Source organism: Dendrobium catenatum, unplaced genomic scaffold, assembly GCF_001605985.2.
Source record: "Dendrobium catenatum unplaced genomic scaffold, ASM160598v2 fragScaff_scaffold_265, whole genome shotgun sequence".
Classification (NCBI taxonomy): domain Eukaryota; kingdom Viridiplantae; phylum Streptophyta; class Magnoliopsida; order Asparagales; family Orchidaceae; genus Dendrobium; species Dendrobium catenatum.
In genome coordinates this window covers 513984-535545 of record NW_021318727.1, presented here as the reverse complement: position 1 = coordinate 535545, position 21562 = coordinate 513984, and the positions used below count along the sequence as shown (strand labels likewise).

Genomic DNA, 21562 nt, shown 5'->3' with positions numbered 1-21562 from the left:
GTGTTTTTTCTCGAGTTTTCCCAACTGTTTTTGGCTGATTTCCTGCTGTGGACAGCAGTTTGCCTGTGAGATCTTGCTAAAGTGATTAGGAAATACTTGAATCAAGAGATTTCCTATCAATTGGTATCAGAGCAAGTCTGGACAAATCGTGGGCTTGTTTTGATAAAATTTCAGCGGCTGAAATTGCTCCGGAAAGGGAGAAAATCGCTGAAATTTTTTTCCAATTCTTGAGATCTTCTCCTAAATTGCAAGCCGTAGGAGATGGCGGCTAAGAAGGTGGATGCTTTGGAGGAGAGGATTGAAGGAGAGATAAATCAGATCAAGGAAACCGTAGAAGAAAGAATGTCCTCCATGGAAGGACAAGTGGCCGATCTACGGGATATGATGAAAAAGATGTTGGAGTTCCAAACCCAATCGGCGGCGTCTGATGCAAAAGGGGCCCGCAGCGAAGAACGCCAACTCTGAAATCCATCGGGAGGAAGGGAAGTGGAAATCGGGAAGGGATAGGGGAAGACCTCATCTGGAGCCTTTCCAGAGAGAGGAGAGAGGAGGAAGGTATATGAAAGACAAGGCTATGGAGGTGGGGAACCCAGAGGGCTGGTTGGGAGCATCGGGGGGGTTTTCAGGGGCGCCGGAAGCACTTTGAGATCGGAGAGGAGATTTGAAGAGGGATTAGGGACGGGGGGGGCAAAAGAGGCCCAAAGGGAAAGGAAAATTCGAAAAAAATACGTGGGGGTCCAGACATGGGAGAGGAAACTAATGGAGGATTAAGGGGGGAATGGCGAGGATCTGAAGGTGAGAAAAATTGAAAATGCAAAATTTTGAAGGGGAGGATGCCTTATGGTGGATCTACAAAGTGGAGAGGTACTTTGCTGTTAAACGGATTGACAGAGGAGGAGAAGTTTGATCGGGCACGCGGGTTTGTGTCTAGAAGGGAAGGCACTCTGCTTGGTACCAGTGGAGAGATCAGAGAAACCTATCAGTGAGCATGGGGAGAATTCAAGACTAGGTTTGTTTATATGCGTTCCAAACCGATCGGGGAGGAGACTTCTAGAGCAGTTCTTTGCCCTAGTTCAGGAGGGTCTGTGGCAGAATATTCGAGAGAAGGTTTGAAGCTCTGGCCAGCAGGTGGAGCGCTTGTCCGAAACGAGTGCTGGAGGGTAATTTTAATGAAAGGGTTAAAGGCCGAGGTTGCGAGCAGCGGTGAAGGTCCTGATGCCAGCGGACCTAGGGGAGGCCATGAAACTTGCACAGTTGGTGAAAAAATCAAAAGAATTGGAAAAGGGGCGAGGAGTAGTAGTAGCTCAGGAGGCACTTATAGGTGGACAACTACCCACTTATCCACCAAGGGAGCTTCCACAGGAGGGATGAAAGAAGTTCCAAAGGAAAAAGCAACAGGAGGAGGAAATGGGGGACAATTTAAGAGGCTCACTGACAAAGAAATGCAAGAGAAAAGAACAAAAGGGCTGTGTTTCCGATTGATGAGAAATCATGCCAGGGCACAAGTGCAAGGATCGAAACTCTTCAAGTTCTCCTCGTTTGTGAAGACGAGGAAGACGAAGAGGGTGGGAAACGATTCAGAGATGGAGGAAAAAGATGCATCTGGATGTGGCAAAAGTCTCTCTCAACTCTGTAGTGGGATCACTCCGAGTCAACTCTATGAAAAAAAGGTGAAGGAGAGTTATGTGACCATGGGTCGTGGTGTTGATTGATAGTGGGGCAACCCACAACTTCATTTCCACCCAATATTAATGGAGTGGTTGGGGATGAAGTTAGTGATACTGGAGGCTATGGGTGATGATGGGGCACTGGAAGGTTAGAAATGGGAAGAGGAATTTGCAAAGGAGTGGTGCTGAAATCCAAGGCATACAGGTGAGGAAGACTCCTTCCCTGGAACTGGGGAGTACGGATGTCATCCTGGGGATGAAGTGGTTGCAGACCTTGGGGGAAACCAAAATCAATGCGGGCACCCTGCGGAGTGAGTTGAGGAAGGGTGGAAGGAAAATGGTGATTCAAAGGGGATGCAGGGCTGACCAAGGCAGGGGTTTCTCTGAAATCCCTAATCAAGACAATCAGGAGGAAGGGAAGGCTATTTGGTGGAGTTACATAGCTTAGAGGAATGAATGGGGAGGAAGGGGAGACATACCCTCTTGTGCAGACGTTGTTCCAGGAGTTCGAGGAGGTTTTAAACCCCCTCTAGGGTTTCCACCACCAGGGAGCAGGAGCACGCCATTCACATAAGAGAGGGAGTGTCACCGTAAGGTAACGACCTACGTTATCGCTATAATTCAGAAGGAGAAAATAGAAAAGTTGATCAGCAGAGATGTTGGAGGAAGGGACAATCAGACCAGCACAGCCCCGTTCTCTAGTCCTGTTCTATTGGTAAAGAAGAAGGATGTCAATTGTGCGGTTTTGTGTAGACTACCGTGCACGTTCAACAAGAAACGGTACCTGATAAAGTTTCCATACCAGTGATTGACGAATTGTTGGATGATTGAAATGGAACGGTGGATTTTCAGAAGATCGAATCTGAAATCTGGATACCACATCAGATTCGAATGAAGAAGAAGATGTGCCCAAGACCGCTTTTTAGAACTCATGAGGGCCACTATGAGTTCCTTGGTGATGCCCTTTGCCTCACCATGCTCCAGCCACTTTCCAGGCACTCATGAATACAATTTTCAAACAGTACTGAGGCGATGTTGTTTGGGTATTTTCGATGACATCTTAGTGTATAGCAGAAAACAGAGGAAGAGCACTGGGGCACTTGAGGACAGGGGTTAGAGTTCTCCAGGAGCACCAGCTGAGAGCTAACTTGAAAGAAGTGCCTGCTTCGCACAAGCTAGTGTGGAGGTACCTGGGTCATGTAGTATCCAAGAAGGGGTAGCAGCAGATCAGTCCAAGATGTGAAGCCATGCTTAAGTGGCCATTGCCCAAAATCTAAAAGGAAGCTGGATAGAAACACGAAGTAAGAACTTGTATTTTACTAGAAGATGAAAGGAAAATAGCAAAGATACAAGGATCCTCTATTCGAGAGGAGGATCGCACTCTCCCAATCTCTAGAATACGATCTAGAGCCCAAGTCGACAAGAAGAACAAGAGAAACTACAAGACAAAAAACACATAACCCTAAACCTCCCCTTTACTCCCTACTTAATGCATACAATTCAAAATAGACACAAAAGGGCCTAATTGCCCTCAGTTCCCCTCATTTTGGCTCCAAGAAGCAATTTTAAATTCACGTGGACCCCGCCTCTAGCCTCATGCGGCTTCCGCCTCATGTCTGCCCGCCCTCCTCCTTCGGTAAAACTGAACCGGCCCGTTGGATTGGGCCGGCTGGACCGGTCCAGGGAGGACTGGTCTAACAGAATCATGACAACTCGGGATAGAATCATTGGATTTTTGATTGGATTCGTCATCATTCTTTCAACCATCTGCTTTAAGTGAAAGGATAATAAAATTATAATTATAATCTTAATTGTATAAAATTGTTGCTACTATACATTTGGTGTGTCTATTTAAAGACTTTTCTTAATCAAAAGTGTTATCTTTGCAATGGGAGAGATGATTAACCATTGGGGCTTGCGCCTCTAGGAAACCAAAACTCATATTTTAAAGTCCTTAATAAATGTGCGCAAAATATTTGCATGGTATCTTATCTCTAATTAATCCGACTTTCAAAAAATCCCCCTGAAACTTAATATGTTATTAGTCTCCTTTGAATCACATGGAGATATAGAGGTACAAAAATTTTTTGAAACACAAATTTTTGTTGACTCTGTGGGAGGAATGTTTTTCTTTCCATATTTGATTAGTTGTATATAAATAATAGTAACAACAAAAAGTATAATGAGTTAAAATTTCAATATCATTTATAAAATGAAATGTTAAACAAACTTGTTAAAAATATCTTAAGCAGGATTCCAAATGCTTGAAATTACATAATGCTTTTGCTTAATGTTGTTTTGCTTTGTCGGATCTCTGCATTTTGTATGTGTGGTATGATGTATCAAATACTACTTACTAACCTTCATTTTTTTACTTATGTAGAATGAATCTTCAAAACATTACTTTTATGGTCCAATTAGGATGTGGGCTAGCATTCAGTTGGCCAATGTTGTCATCAACATTAGAGACTTCGAAGCCACCATCTACCATCTAGTTTGGTGGGCTGCAATTCCCTCTAACTATTGCAAGGGTTGCTGCCATTCTTGTATAATGTATGATGACTAAAAGACCTGCTAGGAGACCTTAGTTTACTAAAACTTATGCACAACATGCGAATTTACCGGCACATTGAGTACAACATCCCACCAAAGTTATATCTGTTGAAGAGGTCCTCCGAAAATGATCTCAATATTCAAAAGGCTATCCCAATCAGAGATCCCAACCATGAAAGAGGGTTGCTGTTGGGAAGCAAATTTCTTTGGTGCATGCGAACAATCCTACTTTGCAAGTTGGATCTTTTGTACTTGAAAAGAATGACGTTGAGGCTTTCTCATATGGATAAAAGGCATCTCAAAGATGAAGGAGAAAATGAATGCTAAAATGCAAGCTTAGTCGTTACAGCTTGTGCATCCCTCAACATAGCTAGCCTAGGAGGTCGAAGCGAGTGTCCTAACTCAAATAAAATTTACAAACCTCAAATGGGTAAATTGAAATAGCTCTACTGGCAATCTAAAGTAGTCATTTTGGGCTCAAAAACGTCAAGCCCCAATCCACAAAAGAGTCAGTCCCTTTTTGCTTAAGATGCACAGGGTCTTAAAAGTTACAAAAGAGAGGTGTTGGTGAATTGGAAATTTAAAAAGCCAATTATAATAGAGGCTAAGAAGACCTCGAGGGGAAACTATCATCTATTGTAGTAGCAAATAAAAAAAAGAAGCAATGTCCACATGGCGAACATTGAGTCATGAAACATGGGCCAATGTCTAAGAATTTATGTTAGAAAGGTCCAAACGGAAGGGAAAACAAGTTTGGAGATCAATGTCTTCAAAAAGAAATTTTTTTGAGAGAAAGAAGGGCATGATATCTCCTGCATACTCCTAGAGATCTGTTTATGTTAAAATTTATCGATAATCGGTGTCGAAGAAGGTCCCCAATGACAACACATACGATGGTTGACACCTTGGAGAGTTCTCTAAGGGATCCATCACCCTTCAAACTTCATGATCCGCAAGGTGAACATCAATGCATGGCACGTGGAGCCCGTGTCCAAGAATTTACTTTTAAAAGATCCCAACAAAAGAGAAAGAAAGTTTGAAGACCAAAGTCTCCAAAAAGAAAAAAAAATTTGAGAGGAAGAAGGGTGCGACATCTAGTATGTATTCCCAAAGGTATGCTTATGATAAAATTTATCGACTATGGGTGTCGAAGGTCCCCAATGACAACATAAACTATGGTTGAGACTCTTGGGAGTCCTCTAAAAGATTCCATTGCCTTCCAACTCTATAATCTTGGGATGATACATTTTCAAATTGCACATAGACCAAAAATTCAGTTGAATGTCATTCTGGTACAAGAAGAAAATGATAAATACCATGAAACCATGGAAGTTGAGGTAGTCTATATGATGGGGCATAATGATAAGCCACCCCTATGATATTCGACCGACAAAACCATGAACTAGGATCTATTGCAATTGGAACAACATTCCATCAGGAAGAAAAAGTGTAGTTTGATCAGAATGAATGCATAAACTCCTCATGGGATAAACAAGAAAAAGTTATCCAGCTTGCTAACACTATCACGTTGGCACAAGTGCATATGCGTATAAAACATCAAATGAAAGAAAAATATATAGAGTTCTCGAGCTAAATGCAAAGATGTCTGAAATGATGGCTATGATGAGGCAACTGATGCAAAAGAGCATCCCTGTTAATCTTGTATTTGTTTAGCTAACTAATAATCAGGTGATGAGAAGAGCTCTTGCTGATCCACCAACTCTTGAATAACTAAAGTTTCTGGTGTACGGGTTGCAGATGAAGTGGCAAATGAAAATGATCGCTTAATTCACCTTACTATCCCCTAGAATATCACAGACACATCCAATTGGATACAATTATCAATGAGAAAATTAAGGTTGTCATTTCCTTCAAAACTTGTAGAAAAGTTGGTGAGCAAGGGTTGCTCCTAATTGGTTGAGTATGGTTAGGTGCTATGCCCTAAGAGTTATTCGGTGCCCAAATTCAACATATTCAATGGAAGCGATAATCTGAACAGCATGTAGTCTAATTCAAAGCATCATGTGACAACACCGAGGGGAATGATGCTTTACTATTTTACCAGTTCGTTGGCAGTTTTATGTCAATTGCTTTCAAGTGGTATGCTAAATTTCCAAATGACTCAGTAAATACCTTCGTTGAGTTTGGCAAGTTTAAAAGAAGTAAAGCTCTAGAACCTAGAAGCGACAGCGCATGCAGCTTCTTTATGTGGCAACAAAGAAAAGTGGGTAGTTTATAATATGGACAAGGGAAGACAACCCTCTTATAATAAAAACAAAGGAAAGAATCCATTCAACCCCAAATCTCAACCAAAATTGGTGCTTGAAGGAAATTAAAAACCTCGAGCTTTTCTTAATGGAGGGGATCATTTGAAGCAAACAATGCGGTTGGGAGATCCAAATGACTTATCTCTCAAAGAAAAGCTGAGCGAGTATTCTTTCAGCAAAGAGAACATGGAAAAATCATTCCAGTATGCATTGAAAGCGAGTCTTCAGTTGCCAGAATGCAAAAATCCTAAGGAGGCTAATCCTTATAATTTTAATTTTATTTTTGAAGATTATCTAGTAATTTATGTTAGAGTTGTATGTGCTGATTATATAAAAATCTCATTGTTGTAAAATCTTTGAAGTATTTGGGATACATACTGAGCTTCTAAGTTATTTTGATGATTCAAGCGTCGATAACCCCATGGTTTGGTGCCTGATGAGAGTGGTGCCACTAACCTCTTATATTTCCAAGAGTGATAGTTTTCTTATATTATAACATAGTAAATCTTATTGCTTGATGATTAGATGGATGCTTCAATGCCAAAATTTTGGTTGATGCAACTACAAGTTATGGAGAGGCTTTTTAAAGCTTAGTCAATTTTCACAAGTTGTACATGAATTATTGCTCGATTTAGTTAAGATTTTATAATTCGAATTTCTCTGAAAATTCTTTCATGTGGTCCTTCATAATTCAATAAGTGAAGCATTCTATGGTAATTTTCTTTGCACTTATGCCAAGGATGTGCTTGACATTGGTAATTTTTCTCATTAATTTAGTTTCATTCAAATAATCGAGTCGTTTGATGATTATACTTCTTTTGTGTTACAAGAACGCGGATTCATAATGCTGACCTTTAACTAGTTTGGGTACGGTTAATACTGGTCTTGATGATGATGCAAATTTTGGTTGAAGTTTTTAAACATGCCTATTTATTTGTTGGTAACATCAAGCCCCATCAAAATATGACATGATTATTTGTTTCATTTTTCAAGTTTTTTCCTTAATTATACTTGTTGCTTTATCAAGACCACTTTTAAGTTTTACAGTCATAAAGAGGACCAGGGATCATTATTAATGAATACTGCCAATGATCTAGTGGCTATTGGTTACATTAAATGAGTTTTTGGTTGAGTTTTTGTGAAATTTGTTTATGGGAGGGCTAAGAAGAAACTTTGTATGCTTGGAAGGATCTGCATATAATTTTTGATCTAGAGAAAATTCAATTAGCCTTGCAAAATAATTTTCTTTATCAATTGTCAAATTAGAACACAAATCGTCTATTCATTTTATAAAAATTGCGTCATAAGGGTAGGACTAAATAATTTAAATTCAGAGTTAAAAAACAATCTTATTTAAAAATAAATTTAATCCTAATAAAATATTTAAATTTAAATATATTATTACTAGAGAGGGTAATTAAAATTAATTACAACAACAATAACAAGCCTTTATCCTAGGGGTCGCCTACATGAATCATTTTTTTCCATTGTGTTATGTTAAGAGTTAAATTCTTAAGAGAATTAAAATTAATTAAATTAATAAAATTAAAAACATAGAAATTCTATAAAAAATAGAAACAAAATGAAATGCATGTGAACAAGCATTATTCAGCATTTTTGTGTCTAGTTTGGCTCATTATAATTGGCTTATGGCAAAAATGATTTGAATTGATTAGTTGCTTGTATTGCATGAACTCCCCAACATGCAAAGATCTCTTCTCTATAGAGTTAGGATCCGTGTGGTCATCCAAGAGATCAGGCACTAGCTTTTGTTGGGCTCATCATTCGCCATTCATATATCTTATGAGGGAGATTTATTACTTTACCAGTCATCATTTTTTTCCTAGAATCATGTCATCTGCCACTCTCAACATGGCAGGCATGTAGAAACATAATGATTGCTGAACATTTTTAAAATAAATCTCCCCTATGTAAGAATTAACAAACTATTATTGAGGTTTGATTTTTTTTCATCAAGGCAATCAATGTACCTTCAATGTTGAAATTATGGCTTATAAATACATCTAGAGAAAAATATAAAACAAAAGTGTTAGAATAGATTTTCCTACTTGGAAAGAACCATCGACCGTTGCATGCAATTTATTATATTTTATTTTGTGAGTGTTCAGGATGTGTATTCTACAAAGTGACGGTGACATAGATGGGGATATTATTAGTAGAATTCAAGTTGGATGGTTGAAGTGGAGGAATGCTTCGGGTTTTCTGGGTGATAGAAAAGTGCTACTCAATCTTAAGGGAAAATTTTATAAGATGGTGTTGAGACCTGTAATGATTTATGTCGCATAATATTGGCCATTAAAAGAGAAGCACAATATTAAGTTGAAGGTTGCTGAGATGAGGATGCTCAGGTGGATGAGTGGACTTACTCTTAGAGACATGATATGAAACGAGCATATCTGGGAAAAGGTTGGAGTAGTTCCAGTGACAAATAAGATTAGAGAGAGTCTCCTTAGATGGTTGGGTCATGTAAAACATTAGCGAGAGTAGATATTTTAGATTTGGCTTATGTGAAGAAAGGTAAAGGTAGACCTAAAAAGACTTGATTAGAAAATATTAGAAATGATCTTTCTTTATTAGATTTAAATGAGAAATTGTCTCTCAATAGGACACAATGGAGAAAAAAGATTCATGTAGCTGACCCCACGTAGTGGGATAATGACTTGATGTTGTTTTTGTCGCAGTGTTCAGGATGTGTATGAATCTTGACAAATTCAGTCATATGTACTCTCAAGAAAATTTCTTAACATTAACTATGTCTTAGCACCCTAAATGAAAATAAAGATTTCTATTTCTATCGGCGTATTAGTAAAACCTAAGTTAGAGAGACTTTTAAAAAAATGAAGTGTGGAAAAGCTGTTGGACCGGATGATATCCCAATAGAGGTGTGGAAATGTTTAGGAGATGGAGTTTCTTGGCTTACTAAACTTTTTAATACTGTTTTGATGACTAAAAAGATGTCAGATGAGTGGAGAATGAGTGTGTTAATTCCTATTTTTAAGAATAAAGGTGATGCACAAGATTGTGCGAATTATAGAGGAATTAAGTTAATGTGTCATACTTTAAAACTATGGGAGCGAGTTATGGAGCATAGGTTGCGGTGTGATACTAATGTTTCTCAAAATCAATTTGGATTCATGCCAGGTAGGTTTACTATGGAAGCCATACATTTGCTGAGAGGTTTGATGGAGAAATATAGAGAGAATAAGAAGGATCTACATATGATATTTATTAATTTAGAGAAAGCATATGATGAAGTTCCAAGAGAAGTTCTATGGAGTATTCTAGAAAAGAAAGGAGTTACCAACGCTTTTATTCAAATCATTAAAGATATATATGCAGGAGTTATTACTTGTGTTCAAACACAAGGTGGTTTGACCAAGTATTTTCCTATTTCGGTTGGATTACATCAAGGATCAGCCTTAAGTCCATATCTTTTTTTCTTTAGTCATGGATGTTCTCACTAAACATTTGCAAGAGGATGTACCTTTGTGCATGCTTTTTGCAGATGATATTCTTCTTGTTGATAGGACTAGAGAGGGAGTTGAAGGTAAACTTGAATTATGGAGGTCAACCTTAGAGTCTAATGGTTTTTGCTTGAGTAGATCTAAAACTGAATATATGGAGTGTAATTTTATTAGCAATAGACCTAGTGAGGGGATTGTGGCTTTGGATGATCAAGTCATTAATAAGAGTACACGTTTTAGATATCTTGAATCTATTGTTCAGAGTGATGGTGAAATAGATGGGGATATTATCAACAAATTCAAGTTGGACGATTGAAGTGGATGAATGCATCGGGCTTGTTGTGTGATAGAAAAGTCCCCCTCAAACTTAAGGGAATGTTTTATAAGATGGTGGTGAGACCTGCAATGCTTTATGGTGCCGAATGTTGGCCATTAAAAGAGAAGCATAATACTAAGTTAAGTGTTGCAGAGATGAGGATGCTCAGTTGGATGAGTGGCTTTACCCTTAGAGATAGGATACGAAATGAGCATATACGTGAAAAGGTTGGAGTAGCTCCAGTGGAAGATTAGATTAAAGAGAGTCATCTTTAGATGGTTTGGTCACATAAAACAGCGGCCTTTCGATGGCCCGGTTAGGAAAATAGAGGTATTAGATTTGATTTATGTTAAGAAAGGTAGAGGTAGACCTAAATAGACTTGGTTAGAAAATATTAGAAATGATCTTTCTTTATTAGATTTAAACGAGAATTTGACTTTTAACAGGACATAATGGAGAAAAAAGATTCATGTAGCCGACCTCACGTAGTTGGACAATGTCTTGATGTTGTTGTTATTGTTATAACAATGTCTTAAGATTTCATATTTTGAAATTTACGATGGTTTCTAACTTCAATAGATAATCATTTATATAATATATTGTGCAAATGATGCATTAAAATTAGAATATATACACAGTGCTAGAGGCAAAGATTTATAGGCTTTTTTGTTTGTTCTTTCTTGAACAATCTTAAAATGTTTATTGTCTATATATTTAGATATAGTTTTGTTGTTAGTAGAAATATTCAGATTTCAATTCTTTTTTTAACTTGACATCATACTAGATCCTAGAATTTTATTTCCTATCCTAGTTTGACCATTAAGTTTTGGGTGATAGGCAAATGAAGACATATGAGTGGAATCCAACAATTTCCATAGGGTCTTTGAAGTCGACCCTATTGTGGTCGTTAGTTGGTCTATGGCCAATTGGACTTTTGCATGCTTGTTTAACTTGATTCTTGGTTTGTACTGCATCACTTATAGGTGCAAACAGTTGCTTGCTGATATTAATTTTATGCTCTGTTCGACCTATTTGTTGTTTATCATGCAATCTGGAATGTGCATGTTTTATTGCCAACACAATATATCTTTATTTCAGAATGACCATTTATGTTCAGTGGAATACTTCTACTAATATGTTTACTAATTGATTTTATTTTGGCTTCTGCGAAAGGTTATGCTAAAACTACTTATCATTTAATATGCTGATTTACATTTCACTTTACCATTTGCAGATTATTTTTCTTCTTCGGCTTGTTCCTTTACTTCCATTCAATATGTTAAATTACCTCCTGTCTGTTACTCCAGTTGGCATTTGGGAGTACATTATGGCTTCATGGCTTGGAATGATGGTATACCTTTTTTTTTCTTTTTCATGCTAGCTAAAGGATTGGGTTGACTTTCAAATTGTTAATATATGGTATTAATTGACAAATTTTTCTTTATGATATTTTGGAACATCATGCTTTGTCTGGTTGCTTTGATTTTGAATTCCTCAAATGAATTGAAAACTCAAGTGGCTTGTCTGGTTTTACCAAGTTAGCACAACCAAGTTTCTCATTCCTTCAATGTAATAAGGTGGCACGGAACACTCTAGATGTGTTTGGAAGAACTTTTAATTTATGTAGCGGTAAAGTATCACATATTTTCTTTTATTGTACACCTACATTCACGTGAGAAAAGAAAGTGATGGAAACCTGTTAACGTAAACTGATTTTAACCTGCTATAAGTAGCCATTTGAAATTAAATGTGTTACTCCATTTGATTTAAAAAAAAAAAAAAAACATTTAAAAAAATGTTATACAGTTGCTTGGCACCTTTATTGTGTATTCACTGATTCATCCAAAAATGATAGTTTTACTTGGTATGATTTGCTTATTATTGGAAACCTGCCCATGCCTTTCCCACAAAGAAGCAAATTGGAGTTGTGGGTTGGGGGTGGAGAGCAACTTATTATACTTGGATAGAACATCATCACCCTCTCAAGTATTCTGGTTTTACAAAATGATGGTTTTCTTTATGCTTTATTATGATGTGTAGTTGATTTTCATATGCATAAATAGCTTATCATATTTGGCTATGTGAATTATATATGCTTATTCAGATGCTTTTAAAACAAAAACGATTAGGATTATTTAATTAAAAAACTGTTTGTTTTATCATGGGGCAGAGTCTTACTGCAGCTTATATTACTTGATTACACATTTTCTTTACGCCCTTTCCATTCTAACCTCCTTGAAAAGTTGACTTGGCTTTTCTCCTTCAGCGCAGTTCCACTGAGCAAAATTAGATTCAGCCCATCTTCAGTGCAAAAAGATTTTATCTGCAGTAGCTATAAAATATTCATTTAATTATGTAGCTGATGTTAATTTTTTTTTCCTAACAGCCAATCACTCTGGCACTTGTTTATGTTGGAACAACTCTAAAAGACCTCACTGATGTGACCCACGGGTGGAATAAAATCTCTCCTTCTAGATGGGTAAGATTTCGTTGTCATTTATAATTCAGCTTAGTTTTAGGTTTTAGGGAGAAAAATCATCCATTAATATAGTCTATTTTTTTATATGATTGTTATTTCTTTTGGCAAGTGCTTTTCATTCATTTTCAATAGAACCTTGAAATTATGCACTTATGACAAAAATCTTTAGTCCTAAAATGTAAATTTCTTGTTCATTTTTCTAACGGAATAGAATATTATGTTACTTGATGTTTTGATACCAACTTCCAATACTCAGGACGATTGGTTTTGATCTCCATGTGGGATGAACTAAATTCGTTTATCTTATTGTCTTCTAGTTGCTCCATTCCTAGATTTTAGAATCAGAAATCTCACATTATTTATCCCTTTGGTCAGCCAAAAATATGCATAGACATAGTTACTTTTATGTAAATAGAAAAATGCATGTGTTTAGGAACATAATCAAGCCAAGCTGAGCTGAGCACACTGGAGATTGGATATGTCTTGGTCGTACTACAAGCTGTTCAAGTTTGGCTTGAGCTCCACCAATGTTTAAAATTGCGTATTAGGATATTGAGGCGTTTTTCATTCGTGAGGCAAGGCGTAAGCCTCAAGGCGTTTTGAGGCGTAAGCCTCAAAATCAAAAGATTGCGTAAACATAAAATGATAAATTTTTTTTTTATAATAATGAGTGAATAATATAAAATATAAAAAACCATAAGATATGAAGTGAAATCAAAATATCTCAATAATAAGACAACATGAAATATAGTTCAACTCAAAATTCTATCTTTCCCAAATCCCAGTATTCTTTTCATTAACATATAATTTTAATTTCCAAAAATAAATAACAATGACATATTACATAAGAACTCACAAGTCATCAGCACTGTCATCACTAAGGGTTTCTTCATTTGAATCATCATTATAGTGAATTTCTCTCTCCCCTTCCTCCTCTCATATAGAGTCTAATGTCGGGCATTTACTTCAAGATTTATGTAAGTTTTAATATATATAGCATGAGGCGTAAGCCTCATGCAGTTGAGGCGAGGCGGGCCTCAATCAAGTTGAGGCGCAAGCCTCATAAAAAAAACCTCGAGGCGTAAGCATCGCGGCGTTTTTTACTGGAATTGCGCAAAGGCGGGCCTTAAGGTGAGCCTCATATTGCGCAATTTTAAACCATGAGCTCCACTCGAAATCTCACATCTGTTCATACGTAGCTTGTTCAAAATTTTCTATAATTGAGCTTGGCTTGTTCTAAGCTTACTTACATGAATTGAACATGTACTTAAATGAGCTAACAAACGAGCTTAAAGATTGGAAGAGAACTTGGATGTCATTTTAATAAATAATTTTTTAGTTTTAAATGAACAAGTAATTTAATAAAATTAAAAAATTTTTTGAATTACTTGACACTAGTTAAATAAGAATTAATTAAACAAAATAATAAACTAGCTTTAAACGAGATAATAAACTTTTTGTGAACAAGCTTTGTTGCAGTCATATAATATAAGCAAGCTTGTTCATTGAAATAGGGAAATAAGAAATGATTGCAGAACAGAAACTTTAAACAAGCATAAATGTTCAAAACAAGTATTATATTCATGAACAAAATTTGAAAATTCAATAATCGTAAGTCATAACTCATATTTCCTAAAACTTAATAGTGTATCAAATTAATATGCATATTAACTAATCATGGGTTAATTAATTTGGAAAATCATAAAATTAAAAATAATCATAAATATTTACTTGGAGAAGCAACATTCATGGGAAACATGTTTACAGCAACTCAATAAAATGGTTGTATAACTATGATCTTATAAAAGTTGAGTATTTACCACAGTTAAGAAAGTCAATATAGGCATCATCCATTCAAATTGAAATAAATCATTCCGCACCATTGTGGACACACTCGTTCATTGTATACATTATTATGGATATGTAATTCCTGAAAAAGGAGTTCTGGCGGACACAATCTCACGCTAGGGACGTTCTTCGACAAGCTGCTGGCATTGTCGATAGGATATAGCTATTTTTTGATTTAGGAATTCATACCCTCTTGCAACAACAGTTTTTTTTTTGATCGGAGAGAAAAGAACTTGTTGGCCCCGTAGAATTGCGGTCGACCACCGATCGACTACGGAATCGAGGTCCTCTTCCCTGGCTTCGTCTTCGTCATCTATTACTGTTGTCGTCGAACCTCTTCTTCTCCAGCAAGATTCACTCCAAAAGCTGTAGTACAGAACCTCCAGTTTCCACAAAACCTGTCCAACCTGCCACAAAGATTCTTCTATGTTTTCCAATCGACTGCACTAGCCAAATAAGTGTCGTTTCAACAAACTAACATGGTGCAAAATTCCTTCTAAGAAGACTTGGGAGCTGACATTTTCTCCCATAAAAATCAAGAAGTTGCTATCAGCATATTTTAGTCACCAATAACCATTTCTTGGTCCAGAAATTAGCAGCTAAACAGAGCAAGATGTGGCCTCGTCAAACTCGGCAGCGAGCACTTCAAGAAGCAGAAATTGAAGATCTCCTACAAGAAATTGCCCTGCGCAAACTACAGTTGTCACGAATTAAATGAAGGAAAGACTTGAGCCCTCTTGCCCGGGACTTTAATGGCGTTCAACTATGGGGCAATATACTCCCATGATGGTTTTTAGATCCCTCGTTCCAAGTACATCCTTACAAACCAATGACGATGACAAGGGCATCTCAGATGATCAGATCGTTTCCACCTAAAAAGAAGTGCTTGAAGGGCCACCTCATCGGTCTTCCATGAGACCCTTGATCGAGTCCAGCTTTGATGGATTTGAAGATCCGTTGCCGAAATCGTCGTCTTTGCCTCTCTGCTATGAGTCTGTGTATGACGTGTATGAGGACAACATATTTGGCGGAGTGCTTGGTGTTGATACGCCTATGAATAATGATGATAAGAGCACGCCAAATGTCCAGCCGGAACTATTCGCTTACAATGTTTCAAAAGTGACTGAGAAAGTGGAGGTGGCATCGCCTAAAGCAATGGAGGTCAGGGTTAAGATCAAGTATGCTTCGCTTTGCCTCACCGATCTGTACTTCGGGAGGCTAAGGACCGGACTCCCTTATTTCCCCGCATTTTCGACCACGAAGCCACCAGAATTGTTGTAAGTGTTGGTGAGGGTGTTACTGAACTAAAGGTAGGAGTACCAAGCAAGGATGCCAAGTTCATTACAAAGCTTATAAATTTAATGAATGAGAGGACTTTGAAAGAAACACAAATGGACCCAGATGCTTTCACCATCACAAGTATTCCATCAGCTTATGCTACTCTTGAGAAATTGAAGATTAGTAGGCAAATTGACACTGGGTGAAAATATCCAGACCAGTTTAGCCAACCAAACCCACCTCCTTATGATGGCCAACCAGATATCTTCTTAAGAGCCTGAAGTTCCTCTTACCCTAGTAGACTGACGCTGGAGTTGTGTTTGCACCCATTTTGGATTATGTCATAAACTTCAGTTATATGTAATTTTCTTTTATTCTTTTCTTGCCGTTGGTGTAGCCAACCCTGTGGTCCAAATTGTGTATAAAATAATTGATTAGTGAATAATAGGAGGATGATTAGTTTATGATTCTTAAATTCCTTTTGGAGTTGTTTTGTATCTTGACGTTCTGTCAGGTGGTGGTCATAGTTCCGTTTGTTAGGCCAGCTATGGAGCTCGACCACCGGATCATCTACGAGGAGTCGTCGAGCCCCCTCCTGTCCTGTGTCAATTGACCTCCATAATTCAAGTTTACCTTCAACTCCCTCTCTAGTCTTATCAAGAAGAATATCATCAGCAAAAAGTATACACCAAGGTACAACCTCTTGCAAATGTCTAGTGAGAGCATCTATGACTAAAGCAAATAGATTTGGGCTTAAGGCTAATCCTTGATGTAATCCAACTGGAATAGGAAAATATTTGGTCAAAACACCTTGTGTTTGAACACAAGTAACAGCTCTTGCATGTATATCTTTAATGACTTGAATATAAGCATTATTAACCCTTTCTTTTTTAAAACTCTTCATAGCACTTCTTATTCAATAAATATCATATGAAGATCCTCCTTATTCTCTTTATACTTCTCCATCAAACCTCTCAATAAATGTAAAATAAAATTTTATTATAATTCTGGCTTCAACTATTGTTATAGTTCTCTTCAAGAAAGATTAATATCTTTGACATCCTCATTGTCATATGACTAGAATTGAAAATTATACAATAGATTTTTTTTAGAAGTATTATTGGTGTAAAGTAAAAGGATTGCTGGAAAGGTAAGCAGTAAGATAAGAAAGAAGTAAAGGTAAACGCTGAAATTTTGTTAAAATCTTTAAGAAATATGCTGAATTATGAGTGTCCTGAATGGAGGTTTGCTGGAATTCAGGTTTTCTGCAATCAGTGTTTGGGTGTTGTTATCTTATTTATATCAGTTGTTGAATCCATTAGGGAAGAAGGGAGGAAGAGGAAAGTAGAGATGAGAAAATTGTGAATGAGGAGAAATTTAGTAGAGGTAAAGACTTCTATATATTTGAGTGTACCATAACATATTGTTTCATTTAAAGGTAAGAATTTTTATATTAAATTCCTTATCCTTTAGGTTGTTTATAAAAGGAAAAGAAGGAAAGATATTCTTGGAGAATAAATTCCTAGCGAGGTGAGATACCCAAATGATACATAAGAAATAGTAAATTTTTATATATTTGCAAATTCATATTTGTTATGTTATGATAGCATTTCTTTTTCAGTTTTTTACAAATTCATATTTTTATATATTTGTTATGTTAGATAGGATTCGACACAGCTCAAATAATCAAACAACGGTTGCGGCGTTGACCTAGATTTTTTTTCTTCATTTGTTTATATCAGGTCTTCAAGGTCTACAACAAGAAAAGTTTATTAATAAAGGCATAAATCTGGCTACGAACTTGATCTTTTGTTGGCTAATAGATAAAGTCGATAAGGCTCGACCAATCAAATGAAATTGCTTATAACTACCTCGATGATTGCCGTGTTGATGAAAAATCTCAACCCGAGGGGATCCAAAATATTTGAAAATGCCTCCCAAATTCCCATGAAAATTCAAAACTAAAAAATTACTAAAACTTAAATATTTAAAATTGAAATAAAAAACCTAAACATTTAAAACAAAATTCATCCACACTCCGCAATGATTTGCTGGGGTGGACAAATTTGAAAATCACTTCAACTCACAAAGGGGAAATATCTGATCGAGAATATCACTAGGATTCATTCTCAATACATCTCTTGCCAATAAAGACTTGCCACGTATTCTCTAACCGGTGGTTTACCCTCAAATAACATCACATATAAGTAGTAATGATCGGGATCCTTTGACCGGGTGATTTTGCCATTAAATGACATCATTAAATTACGGTTATTGTCAGAGCCCGTATGTTCCCCAATGGCTTCAAATCCTTAACTAATAAATCAATAGGATATGATCGATAGGGCATAAAGCCCTCTGTTAGCTAAGGTAGATTCGAATTTGCCCCCTTAGACAAGTATTCATCCTATGTTTACAAGATACCATTGTACGAAGCAACCCATGACTGCCGACAAGGATCCCTCTATTAGGCTGGGTCGACTACTTTCTCTGATTAAGTAGACTAGGGACCATGATGGCCCTGGACGACGGAACCATGGGATCTTGATCGGGTCTATAATCATCATCCCTCCACTATTCAGTTTGAGTTCAAGATGGTAAATTTCTAGTTTTAAACATTAAATTTTCAAATGCCTTAATCATGCTGCTACTATACATCGGATACTACGTATTTGTTTGATGATTAGCTTTAATTGAAAGTTCTATCTCGCTATCGGGAGAGGTAATTAACTATAGGAGCCTATAGAAAACATGAACTTAGATCATAAAGTCCTCGCAAATTGAGGGAAAAATATTGGGTAATGTGTTATCTAAAACCCAATCAGCCTTTTGAAAATTTACCTCGGAGCATACTCATTACAACTCTCCTTGACGCCCCGAAAAAGGAATGGGCAGTGAAGAGGCCAGGGCGCAAGTTTTTGGAGCCCACATTGGCAATACAAAGGATTAATTCTAGATATTTTCAGCATTCTAAATGCGGCAACCTGATCCATTTTTGTAAATTAGCGATAATTGAGTGTTTTGTGCAACGTTGTCATTCATAATTTTTGTTATGTTTGATCAACTTGATTATGAGATATATACGAAGGTCAAAATTTTTATGATTACAAAGTGCATTTGACAGGTGAAAATGTTGCAATTTATTCTTTTTGTACTTGTAAAAATTGAAGTTAGTAACATAGAAAGGACAGCTAAATTAGCGCTTGTTTAGTTCAGTTTAGTAATATGCAACCATATGTAAAAACCTAATCATTTGGTCTTCTATCTATTTGGAAGTGAAATTATTCCTTCGTTCTTTAAAGACGTGCAATACTCTTTTGATTCTTAAGCATGTACTTTTTTTGTTTAGGGTATAATTGTTGGAAAATGAAAACTCCATGGAAAAGCTCGAGGAGTTATCACAGACATGAATACCCATTTAAATTGATTTGTGGAATTTTAATGGAGTATGTGCTAAAATAACATCTTGACAAGCTTTTCTTTATAGAATATGATAACTTGATTTTTTGAACTTGTATGATTCCTCGATTTTTGTAGCTGCAATTTTGAATCTTTAATTGCTCTAATGCTCCGTTGAATTATTATTTAAGCTGTTGCAATATGGAAATTCATACTAATACTTCACAATGCTTGATTCATTCTTTATAGTTTTCATCTTCTTTTTTTTTTTTTAATACTATAGAAATGATGAGCATAGCTGTGTATGTATCTGGTTCTACTGACATTTTTCTTGTTTAAATGAATGCAGGTACTTATCATATCAGGTTTCTTAGTATCTGGTGAGTTTTCCATACCTTTTATGCCTTAATGACCCCATCTGGGCAGCGCATGGCCATCTTATTCGAAAAATAAGATTGTAGAAACACTCGTGGATGCTATATGTTCTCATAACATTCTAATCCAGGTATACTAAGAGAATTTGTAGTTTGTCTTCCATGGCTTATCCCCTTTAATGGCAATTTTAGCCATTAAGGGGCAAAATTACAAGTTCTCTTAACAAAGTTAATTGATTGTGAATCTATATGTGGATCTGTAAAACTATTTAATAAGTGATTAGGTTTTTCTTTTTTTTTTCAGAAGTTGATTATAATCCTATTTCTTAATCTGCAACAACTAACATCAAAATGTGTTGAGGAAATACAATGAGTTAAATGGTGCCATTCTTCATAATATGTTATTCATACATGTGGGTACAGAATGCGAAACTGAGTATATATGTGAAAAGTTGGAGTACCTCCAATGACTGATAAGATTATAGAGTTGTCTTAGATGATTTAATCACATAAAATGTTAGCCTTCTGATAATTTGATTAGGAGAGTAGATTTATTAGATCTGGCCTATATTAAAAAAGACAAAGTTAGACCTAAAAAGACTTGATTATAAAATATTAAAATGTCATTTTTTTATTAGATTTATATGAGAATTTGACTCTTAATAGAATACAATGGAGAATAAGGATTCATGTGCCAACCCCACGTAATGAGATAAAAATTTGATGTTGTTGTTCGTGATGCATGTGAGTCACAAGAAGGTTTGATAAAATTTCCTTCCCATTTTTCAATGGAGTCGGCTAAGGAAATTTTAATGAAAAAAATGCATTTGTACATAAGTTCATGGGAATTCTAATCATCTATTAGTTTTAATGAAATCAAACATTAATATGAAAAATACCATCAGCATTTTTTATTTTCATAAGCTATACCTTTAGCTATTTTTTCCCCTGATTTTATTCAAGATCGTTTTTTTTTTTACCTGTTATTTTCCAAATGCAGCCATTCTTATGGTGTGTGTGACAAAAGTAGCCAAGTCATCTTTGGAGAAGGCCTTGGCAGAGAACCCAGATGTGGAGAACCTTTTAGTGTCACCTCAGCTACCGATCACATCATGTCCTGCTGTCGACTTGCACAAACCTCTTATAATTAAGGTTGATCCTTCAAATGATGACCATGAAAAGTGAATATTTTTCAACTTGTACATTCTTTAACATCAACAAACAGTGTGGCTAGCAAATATTATATTTGTTGTATCAATACTGAGAGGGTGAGGCAGCTTAATGCTTTTTTAGGCCATCTTATTCTCATGGAATGTAATTTTCCTCATCTTTTTAAACAGAAATAACATCAAAGAATTTGCAAATGATGGTTTTTGTTTAAAAAGATTATTAATAGGTGTAAATATGCTTTTGATTAACAAGTTTGCTTTTATGAATTGTTGTCACTTGCTCCCACTCTTGTATAGTGGAAAAGGTTATTACGTGCGGATCTGAATTCATCTAAAGATCAATAAAAATGCGTCACGTCGCCCTCAAAAATGTATCTCTCTCGGTATCGAGCGCTCGGTACTGAGCGCGGAACCGGATGATTCTCCCGTCCGGTGTCCGCACAGAATAATCTCCCCTTGTAGTGGCCAGGAACCCTCTTAATCTTTTTACTTATTTTTTGATGTGGGCTCAGAAAAAAATATTGGCAAGTTTGATTTTATGAATTATTGTCAAGTTTGATTTTTTTTTTTAATATACTTGGCAAGCCTATGATACGAGTATTACTATCCAATGTGTTGCCTTCACTTGCAAGCCTAGCCCATGTCCTATTGTCAGAACCTACCTTCTAACGCCCGTTTGGCAGGATTTAGCAATAGCCTGTAAAATCTTGTTGCCAAATAGCCTGTA

The 21562-nt window shown here is 36.4% G+C and overlaps 1 protein-coding gene across 1 annotated transcript in view; it reads left to right on the top strand.

Moving 5' to 3' along the window:
• LOC110095815 (TVP38/TMEM64 family membrane protein slr0305) overlaps positions 1 to 21102 on the top strand; it is a 58598-nt gene extending 37496 nt beyond the window's left edge. The window contains exons 6-9 of the mRNA XM_020821546.2: positions 11523 to 11639; positions 12675 to 12767; positions 19642 to 19672; positions 20667 to 21102. Of these exons, the coding sequence (XP_020677205.1) occupies positions 11523 to 11639; positions 12675 to 12767; positions 19642 to 19672; positions 20667 to 20851 (426 nt within the window). The 3' untranslated portion in view covers positions 20852 to 21102. The remainder of the gene's footprint in view (positions 1 to 11522; positions 11640 to 12674; positions 12768 to 19641; positions 19673 to 20666) is intronic.
• Positions 21103 to 21562: the final 460 nt, after the last annotated feature.